The 10,742-nt window shown below is 49.4% G+C and overlaps 1 protein-coding gene across 1 annotated transcript in view; it reads right to left on the bottom strand.

Annotated features, from left to right (window-relative positions):
* The window catches only part of RIPOR2 (RHO family interacting cell polarization regulator 2), a 57,146-nt gene that overhangs the window by 41,824 nt on the left and 4,580 nt on the right, over positions 1–10,742 (bottom strand). Inside the window, exons 4-6 of the mRNA XM_029944972.1 lie at positions 10,252–10,305; positions 6,685–6,834; positions 2,907–2,970 (exon numbers count right to left, since the gene is read on the bottom strand). Of these exons, the coding sequence (XP_029800832.1) occupies positions 2,907–2,970; positions 6,685–6,834; positions 10,252–10,305 (268 nt within the window). The remainder of the gene's footprint in view (positions 1–2,906; positions 2,971–6,684; positions 6,835–10,251; positions 10,306–10,742) is intronic.

Below are 10,742 nucleotides of genomic sequence, written 5' to 3'. Positions count from 1 at the left end.
GGGCCACACGTCGGGAGACAGCCGAGGACGGGGCCAAGCGCGGAAGCTCCGTAAGCGTTTGATCGGTTGTTTTTATGGTCAATCCAGCCACACCTCCACTGCCACGCACACACACACACACACACAAAACCAAAATGGTTGTTTTCTTTGTGCTGGGTGGGGCAAAAAGGGAAGTGCGGAAGGTGTGGCAGGAGGAAGTGGGGTGACCAAGCCTGAAAATATTATGAAATATCCTCAGTTTATGTCAATATGTTTGTTGGGGGTGGTTATGTTTTACCAGAAGAAATAACAGATAAGAACATAGCTGACTGCAAAGATGTAAACTTCTTGGCCGTGTGAGGAGGCTTCCCTTTGTCAAGAGAGGAAGATTCCCAGGCCGGCGGTGCCCTTGAAAGGCTTCAGAGCTGTAGTCTCTGAGTTCTCATGTTAGATTCGGGAAGTGAAGGGAGAAAAGTCTGTGTTGAACAAGGAGCGTAGTTCTGGGTCTGAGGGCCCCCCCCCGCCGGGGGAGCAGAGAGAAGCTAAGGAAGCAGACCAGTCGCGAACGCGAGGGCAATGAGGCAGAGATAAAACGGACGGAACAGGAGGGTCCTGCCAGGCCACCTCGACATCCTTTTAGGGCAAGAGCCATTACTTAGCTGGTGCCCCAGTCCCTCAGCGGATGGGGGCCCCCAGCGTCACAGTGTCACTAACCACCAGGCTGCCGTGTGCTGTGTGAGAGAAGGCCTTCCCACAGAAGAGGCCATGCTCTGAGCAACAGTTTATAGTGTCTGCTCTGCTCTCTTAACCGTCAGTCCTCCTCAAATGGGACTGGGCATGGGAATGGGGGAGCCCTGGGACTCAGTGTCAAGATGGACTCCAACTTACAGTGAGTTTCAGGACAAGTCCTTGAATGCCCATTTCCCGCCAATAACACGGGGGAATTATCACCTGGCCAGTGATGGCCGCCCTGGACGGCAGTGGGCGCCAGAAGTGGGGGAGACCCGAGCCCCCCCGTATGAGCAGCGAGATGAGCTGCCCCGACTGTCTCTCAGCTGGGAGATGGACTAGGCGCTTGGAGACGGACTAGTGTCAGGGCAAAGAAGACACAGGTGCTGTCTGCTAAACACGGATTCAGGGCAACTGATTTCCAGAATCGGGATGCTGCTGAAACCATCCTGAGAGTCTTAAAAAAATCTTGCAACGCCCCCTCACTGACTTGCCAGGGCGGGGGCGGGGCCTGAGCGGTTTTGCAACCTCTGACTCTGGTGAGGGCCCCGCGTGAAGACAAGAAATGAGACACTGCCAGGGCCTCGCTGGTACGGCCAGGGTTGAGATCGAACACTGAAAACAAATGATTCGCTCTCAGGTCTGCCCAAGAGAAGAATGCAGCCACTGCAGACACTGAAGGTCACGGTCACTGTTACTGCAGCAATAAACTCATTCAGAGTGGCTCTCGTGCTCTCACGGGGTGCCTGGGGTTGGACACAAACAGCGCCCTGCAGACCTAAATGACTCATTCCAAAACGCAACTCTCCTGTTGAGCCCCCCGTATGAGCAGCCCCTCCTCTACTCCCTTAATGGCAAAACATAGACAACAGGGTGATTAAGTTCCCGTTCGCAACAAGCCAGGGATCAAGCTGCCTCAGAAACCCGAGGACCAGAAGCATCTATGCCCCGGCCCTCCTTGCTACAATCAACAGGCCCAAACTCAGGACACAGGACTTGCCGCTGCTGATCGGGAGCCCTGCCCACGAGGCCTGGGCGATGCTCCGGTTGCTAAGGCTGGCGCACCTTGTTTGCTCTGCACATGCCACGGTACAAATATAACCCTATCGTGCTTCTAGGTTGGAACTTTCCAGAGCAAACACCAAAGACACACTGGGAAAAAGAGGAAAATGCGTAGTCCTCTGTGGTTTAACACTAGAAATGAATAATGAAATGAGGTAACTGGTGGGCAGCCTACAGAAAACATGAGCGCAAAGGAGTAACTGACACAACACCACAGAGGAGGCAGAAGACCAACCTAGGATGTGGATATTCTACACAACAAGGGTTTTTATGCCACGTCAACAGTAGGAAGAAAAAGGGACGGGTCTGCTTTAGATGACAGCAAGCCACAGGGAGACACAGGGACCACTGAAGACGCCTGGACCTCAGGTGGGTCCCGATGAAAATAAACCAGCTGCACAAAGCATTTTTGAGATAACTGGCAAAACCGGGTCAGGGAACGGGTTAGTAACAGAGGCATGTTCGTTTTATTGGACACGATAAGATGGGCATTGTGATTATGCAGAAAGATGTCCCTGTTCTTTAAGGGATGCACCTCGAAATATACACAGGCAGACATATCTGGGCTACACATCATCGAAGGGAAAGCTAGATGAAGCGCATGTGGCAAGATCTTGCTAATTATTAATCCAGGTGATATGAGGTTCCCTGTAATAGTCTCTTCACTTCTGGGTATGTCTGAGATTCTGCCACAATAAAGATTCAAGGGTGCAAGTGAGTCTTAGCACTAGAAGGTTCTGGAACATCAATACAATAACAGAAATGGGGAGGGGTAAAGGAGGTGGCACAGTGTCTTTGCAAGAAAAATAAAAATAGTGTGAACTCTGTCTGTGGAGATGGCTCCTGACTCTCTCAATGGGGGAAAGAATACCCTTTTTGTCTTTTTTTTTAAGTTTACTTATTTATCTTGAGAGAGAGACAGAAAGAGAGAGAGACAGAGAGAAAGAAAGATGGAGAGAGAGAGCGTGAGCAAGCAGGGGAGGGGCAGAGAGAGAGGGAGATGCAGAATCCCAAGCAGGCACTGAGCTGTCAGCCCTGAGCCCAACACACAGCTCACCCATGAACCGTGAGACCACGCCCTGAGCTGAGATGGAGAGTCAGACCCTTACCCTCTGAGCCCCGGGCGCCCCGAGTACCTTTCATCCTGATGGAGAACTCCCCCAGCAGATTCTCCAGCTCCGCTTCGATGGTGCACATGTTCTGTGGAGAGTACAGAAGACTATGTCAGGCCTCCGCTTCTCTCCCACGGCAGCTCAGACAAAGCCCACGACACTCTCTGAGCTGCAGACAACTAGCTACTGCCTGAACTCCAGGAGGCAGCCTCCAGCTTGCAGGGAGAAGCCTTCTTGATGAAATGGTGCACCTGAGTCTACCCAAGCCTTCCGGTGTCAGGAAATGCGGAGCATAGAAGAACAAGTTCAATTATTTCCATGCTCAACCCTGGGGACTGGGACGCGAGAGAAAGCAGGAAAGCGGTCTTCTCCTAAATGGAGATGCTCAAGGCTGTTCTGTTAAGTAGCTGACTTTGGGACCTACTGTGTTGCCTTCAGGTGGCATGTCAACTATGTCATCAAATTATGCTGTAAACAGACGAATCCAGAATGTGACAGGCTGAAAGAGCTGGTCTGGATTCTATGCAAAGGCAATGTTGTGTGTGTGTGTGTGGGGGGGAAGTTCTAAACAGAAGAGGCTAAAGAGACATAACAGCCAAATGCCACCTGTTGACTTTCATTGGATCCTGATTTGAAGGACAATAAATTAAAACAGAAAAGACATTACTGGACCAAATGGGGGATGTATGGAAATACACAGGCTCTTTGATACCTCTGTTGAGTGGATTAGTTTTCTTACTTGTAACAACACCATGTGTTCGTGCAGGGGGTTCACAGATTACACGGGTTCCCATTATGGGATCGGCACTGAAACACTTCCTGTAAAGTGTCACAGCATCTACTACTTACCGTCAAATGAAAAGCAAAAAAAGAAAAGAAAAGAAAAGAAAAGAAAAGAAAAAAAAACAGAAAAGATTGAGCCTGCGTGAGAGAAGGCAGGCAAACAGGGCAACACAGTACCAACTGGTCAATCTCCGTAAAGGTAGATTTGTTTGTTACACTGGTCTTGACTTTTTGGTCGGTTGGAAATTTTTCTTAATAAAAACAGGGGGAGGGGCCAAAAATAGCACAGGTGCTATGCTCTATGAGTGAGGCGGCGCTCCTGAGGCACCCCGGAAGTGATTTCTGGGTCTGATGAGAGTCGTCCACTGACTCTGGAGGGGACCCTGGGGAGGGAGGGACGCCACTGCAGCATGTGATTAGGCCCCCACCCTGCCTCCTCAGTATGTGATAATCCAAACAGAGCACCTGTAGATCAGAAAAGGAGAAGTGCCATGGCGGGGGGGGGGGTCTCTTCCCAGTGGGCCCTTCTGCAGGTTGGCCAGCTCAAGCTCTGGGGACCACCGCAGCCGCCCAAAGCACTGGGGCCATCCCCCTCCCCCCTGGACGGGACGCAAAAAGAATGGCCATCGTCTCTCCCCTCATAAGCTCCTAGTGCCTGAAACAGCTCAGCAAACCTGGGGGAAACTTCCTGAAGCCTGAACTCTGTGCTGCTTGAAAGCTTTGAGAACAACCACTCTGTACTGTAACCCTCTTTTTGTAGAGCATCACATGTTTCCGTGAAGGTACACATCACACTCTCCAAAAACGCCGGTGACATTATCATGAGAGCCAGGATTGGCACCAGTGTCTTCAAAACACCTCACGGGGCAACTAGTTTAGCAGTTGAGGACATCTGTGGTCAGGGTTTGCTTCCGTGTCACCCATGCGGCCACTGATGAATACCGCTGCACCTGCGGAACCACCCAGAGCCTTCCTGCCCTAAACACTCCCTGTGACCAAATCCTGACTTTGCAGTTCTGTGAAGATACAAAACCACCTGATGTCAAGTGAGGTAGGCGCCTACGGAAGTCCGACCCTCTCTTCTCTAAGGAAGCAGGTCCTCTTGCTGACATTGTAATCTGCATCTCTGAACTTGTGAGCAGACTGTGATGCCATGTGGTGGCACTTGGTCAAGGGCAGGTATTTCTGAAACGGCTAGCCCCTGCCGGTCCATTATCTGCTCACGGACTCTGAATGACCTCAGTAATTACTCTTTTGGTTTTGTGGATATGGAGAAACGAGGTGTCCTGACCCAGGGCTGGGTTATTCTGAAGCCAGAGGTCCTCAGCTCCGGGGTCCATCAGTTTGGATGGGAAAGAAACTCTCCGCTGTTTCCCAACCTCTAATTGTAAGTTTATCGTGTTGAAGTATCACACATGCAGAAAGGGAGCCCTGCAGCATGACCAGCACCTGTGACTCTGACACGGACAGAAATCACATGTGTGTTCCTGATCACATCATTGGTTCTAGATACCTTGAAAAAAATCATTTATACTTTTTGCTGCTTTAAAATTTTTTGACTTTAAATAACTGCAGGCACTGCTAGATCTTAAAACTTAATGTTGACATGCTAATGAAGCGGCATCAATAAAGCATAGCATGGTATCAAAATATTTTGCTTTTTAAGGTATTTTGACAACTGTATGGCTAATATTGAAATATCTGTTTCAGTATAATTGGTTTGCTTTGAATTCCTGGATTCTAAGTATTTTATTTCATGCATTTAAAAGGCATTGTTCTTGGGACACCTGGGTGGCTCAGTCGGTTAAGCATCTGACTTCAGCTCAGGTCATGGTCTCATGGTTTGTGGGTTGAGCCCCACATCAGGCTCTGTGCTGACAGCTCAGAGGCTGGAGCCTGCTTCTGATTCTGTGTGTCCCTCTCTCGCTGCCCCTCCCCTGCTCATGATCTGTCTCTCTCTATCTCTCAAAAATAAATAAAAATGTAAAAAAAAAAAAGCGTTGTTCTGAAAGGGCAACATGGGGAAAGAAGCCTGTTTCAGACCATAGAAAGAGATAACGGTTCAGACCAGAGGTGCAGCTGGAGTGACCATGCAGAGTGACCCACGAGGTCCCCCCGCCGCTGCAGGGCTGAGACAGATTGCTCGCCTCTGGGATCCTCATGAGACTGATGACTTCATTCATGAAATTCAATCGCTGAGCAGACTCACGGGCCAGTGAGACAGTCTGCTTTAATAATTCAGTCTTTCATCCAAGACACTTGGTGTCAGGTGACTCCACGAGGACTGAAGACCTCCCTGTGTCATATGTTTGGGCCTCAGAGACAGAAGCCAGGAAAGCACACTTCTGCTCAGAGTTCTTGATCTTGCCTCCTTTAAGATAGAAGGGAACTTCCTTACAATAAAAGAATTCTAGGCAGGAGGCTTAGGGATACCCAACCTCCAGGGAAGCCATCCTACCCACTGGCTCTGCTCAACTTTCAGGAATAAAGCTAGATTCGACCACACACTACAAAATTTAGAAGTGCACTGAAATGTCAAAAACCAGGGCACTGCAGCTTACTCACACAGTCACCGAAATTAACGAGCATTTGCAGCCCAGTTGTGCAAAGAGGACAAGGCAGCATGAGCACATAAGAGTGTAAGACTTGGCCAGTGAATGGCTTCATCGAATCTAAAAGCTTAGGGTTGTACAGGTTTGTGAGCAAGCAGATTCCAAGGCACTAGGAGATGGGTGCCTGACAGGTGGTGGTCAGGGACTGAGCGAAGTCAACAAAGGCCATGGAGTCTAATGAAGACTCTGAATAAAACACCATTAATCAAGCCATCAAGGAGTCATCTTAAATAATCCCACGGACAGTCTCAAACCAGCACGAGAGAGGCAAACAGTTGACCATCTCCCTGAAGAGCAGCATGTGGCTGCAGGTGGCCGCTCCCCTGGCCGTCAGCAGTTACCGGTGACTCTGACAAGCCGCCCCCCACCCCTCGCCCGCCCCAAGCTGCCGAGCGGACCGCACCCACCTCGGTGTACTCTCTGTAGCTGCGATTGATCTCAGACAGACTCTCCCGGGCGGCGCGGCTGGGGGGGGAGGCTGCGAAGGCTTGCTTCATTTTGCTGGCTCCGTCTTGCAGGCGTCTTTGGATGCAGTAAGCTTCATAGAGCTCATCCACCTGTCGGAACCATGAGAGGGAACACAAGGGATGTAAGTACGTCATCTCACGTGGAAGAAGTCCCATCGGCCATGGCTAAGTGCTTAGGGCATTTATGTTTCTGACCTCAACAAGGGGCCTCATGTAGACAGAGACCAATCATTTTTGTGTTAGCCACTGGGATCCATTTTCTCCTGCGAAGCAGATTTTCATCTGAGCTGTCTTTTCAAATTGCACAAAATGAAAATGAGCTGAACACTGGTGGCTGTGTGCAACATGCACTTGCTAATGAAGGATGGAGTCTTCTCCATAAGCAAAAAGCACTGGAAGTGTTTGTATGAGGCTATTATCACTTCATTTTAAGAGTATTTTCACAAGGTGATACTCACACATCTAAATTTAGCAATAAAAAAAAAAAAAGAAATCGAGCCAAGACGTTACAAGAATCATTTTCAAGAAAGAGCCTCACAACGGAGAACAACGGAGGTGAGTATGTTTCTCCTACACCTCTACACTTACGCCTCTAAACGGCAATCAACCTTTTGAAAACGACTATCAATCGTATTCATTCTATAGGTCTGATAATCACTTAAGTCTCAAAGGCAGCAATGCTCAATCAACTCAAGGCTATCTGGACACCCAGGGGACATTTGGCAAAAGCTGGGGCCGTTTTTTCTGGTGTCACAGCTGAGAGGTGCTACTACCATCTGGTAGGAATAGAAGCCAGGAATGCTCAAACATCCTGGACGGGAGAGGACAGCCCCTACAGCGCAGGCCATCTCCAAGTATCAACGCGCCTGCGCGAAGGAAACCTCATCATTCCAGGTCCTGAGTACATGCACGGGCTCGGACGCTCCTCCATTATCAACATGTTACCCAGGTAACTACAGGAGCGTGCAGGACACCAGCACCAGGCGTGCGCAGAAGCAAAGGAAAGCCATGACTTGGTTTCCTAGACTAGGAAACCTGCCTCAGACTACGTGAGCGTTTCATTTCCGTACAAACTTGACTGCTTCAAAAAGCTGTAGAAGCAGAAAAGGCTGGATATGAATGTCATGGGTTTCGGAGTTTAAGATTCCTCTTTTGCTCAGAAGGCGAGTTTTGGGGTGCTTGCTAAAAAGCACTAGTAGGACCTGTCAGCGTGGTGTGATTTTCCACAGTCGCTGTCTCTACATTAGACATCATCACACTCAGCTTAGAAGATGAACGTTTAGAGACTGGAAATTAGTCTCTGGTTATAGGATTCTCTGTTACTTTTTCCTCCAACAGTTCACTGAGCTCCACTGAGAGCTGTTGCCAGACTCCGGAAGGCAGCCTTTCATCTCTGGGGCCAATGGATTTGTGCCCAATTAAGGGGGAGATGTCAGACTCAGGGCAGGTGGATCTGCTGATGAAATCTCTGGGTTGGTGGCTGGCAGAGACGGTGGTTCCCACACTGTAAAATGTCAGCTCAGCCTTAGCTGGTGAGCTTCTTACCACGCTGAGGCCCAGGCCGAACTCCGAGATGCTGATTCAGGAGGTTAGGGCTGGGCTGGGAATCTGAAATTTTAAATAAACACTGACTCGGGCGGTCCCCCCAGACTCTCAGAAGCACAAGAGCGGATACCTCTTCCAGCGCAGGCCAGGCAGTCGCACCCACGTGGCTACCTGGGAGGCTGTCCCTTCAGCCTTTCCCCCCCACTACCGGGTTTGCTATAAAGTCTGTGACTGTAGGTCGTCCCCTCTACAAGGAAGCTGCTCACGGCGACACTGGTTTAGCCCTGATGACAGTAGTCTACTTCCTACTCTGCTGTAAGGAGAAGTTAACTCTTCGTTTTCATTTCAATGTCAACCTGGCCTAGCCAAATGGGGTTCACCTTTAGGATAACGGGTAACCAAGTACTCACTTGGGTGGAAACGGGTTCGTCTTGTAGGCCGGCATCTGTCTCAGCTCTAAGTCAGCAGACGCGCTCATCAAATAAACGGCTTGACTCATTCAGTTAACTACAATTTGTGAGGCATGCTGTGTACAAGGTGATGCAGAGAGACGGCTACCAATCTTTACCAGCGGTTAAACAGAGTTGTCGTGTTTAACAACGATGGATATAAGATAGATAAATACACTCCTACCTAAGACAGTGCTTGTTTTCTTGCTGGGTTTCAGTTTGCCAACACTCGCCTGCCACACAAATACCTTCAAATGGATGTCATTGTTTTTTTTTATTTTCAGAAATTGGAGCAGTCTCAGAGTTGCCAAGGGAAGAGAGATTTGTCAGAGTGGGAACATATACAGAGGCAGTTGTAGATACATATGTTTGCACGCACATAAATCATCACAGAATTTTTTAGATTGAATACGTGCACCTCCCAGCCTCATTTCACAGAGTGGAACACCAAGGTCCACCGAGGTGATAGAGCCCAGAGAGTATGTGTCTGGAATCCAAGGCTTGTGACTCCTAGCACAGAGATCGGCTGAAGCCTCCGGGCTCTGTACTTGGAAGAGAGGCTGACGCACAGGGATGTAGACAGGAATCTGTATTTAGCGGCTCCCAAAGGGAAATATTTTCCGGTTGCACCATAGCTCTTTTAAGTGTTTAGAACAAGGGGGTGACAGGGTCTCACTCCACAGAAGGCTGGGTGGACCATCAGTAAACTATCTGGAGGGATCAGGGCTGAGTGTCGGGGGTCCTGACAAAATGGCCCCCATCTACGTGGGCGACAAAGATGAAGAGGTCATGAGAGGAAGGGCAGAAGGAACCGGGGGCTCCACAAAGAGTTAGGGAGCTGTCCTTACATACGTCTAAGGCCTTCGTGAAGAAGTTAATGGGGTACGGAGTTGTACCCATGCCCAGAGGTCACGTTAGGTAAGTGTCAAGTTTCTCGTAGGGTCAGTTTGGTTCAGTCTTTACCAAGACTATGTGGAGACTCAAAGCCCACCAGGAGTCACTGCGTGTGCCCCAGGAGGAGCATTTAATGTCTGTTTAACTGAGTAGGCTCAGTACTATGCCCAACTGTCAGGCTCCTCATTCTTGTTTTTCTCCATCTTTACTGCCTGTTGGAGGATTTAACAACTAATCGGCTCAGGAGTCAAGTAAGTAAGAACTTCTCCACGGACTGGATGCCATGCTCAGTCCTCAGGCCTATCAATTAGTGACTGAGGACAGAGACACAGATGCCAAGACCGCGAGACCGAGGACGGAGACACACACACCAAGACCACGTGACTGCGGATGGACACACACACACACACACACACACACACACACACACGCCAAGACCACGTGACTGCGGATGGACACACACACACACACACACACACACACGCCAAGACCACGTGACTGTGGACAAAGACATAGACTCCAAGACCACGTGACTGCGGATGGACACACACGTGCGCACACGCCAAGACCACGTGACCGAGGACGGAGACACACACAAGACCAGGGGAGCTTCCGTTACCTTACTGATGTGAAACTCCAGGCGCCTCATGTATCTTTCAGTCGTTTTAATTTGCTGGAATTAAAAGAAGAAGTTTGAAAAAAGTGCAGCCATTCACGGTCTATCTCATCTAGACCGGCAGGAATATTTTCTTCCCGATCTCCTACTCAAAAGTACCAGAAAATGCTAACCATCTCCCCTTTCTTCCAACTTGGCTATTTCAGAAGCTCTCTATGAACAGTCTGGCAAGTATTTTCTAAAACATGGAATAAATATTCTGAGAGATGAACTCGAGTTAGTTATTGGAATCGTTGCAAGGAACACTGAGGGAACCCAATCAAAAGGACCTCACTGGGTTTCTGGCAGGACGGAGTCACACTGGGGAAGACCTCTGTCCCTCCATTCTGTCATCTCTAAGATGAGCTCACCCCCCTGCATTTTAGTGCTCTGAAGCGGGGGTGCATTTTACAATCGCTACTGCTGGTGCATGCCCACAGCTAACCACAGTGGGT

This window comes from Suricata suricatta, chromosome 7 (genome assembly GCF_006229205.1).
Source record: "Suricata suricatta isolate VVHF042 chromosome 7, meerkat_22Aug2017_6uvM2_HiC, whole genome shotgun sequence".
Lineage (NCBI taxonomy): Eukaryota > Metazoa > Chordata > Mammalia > Carnivora > Herpestidae > Suricata > Suricata suricatta.
Note: the sequence above shows the minus strand (reverse complement) of the source record. Positions and strands in the feature narration are given on the sequence as shown.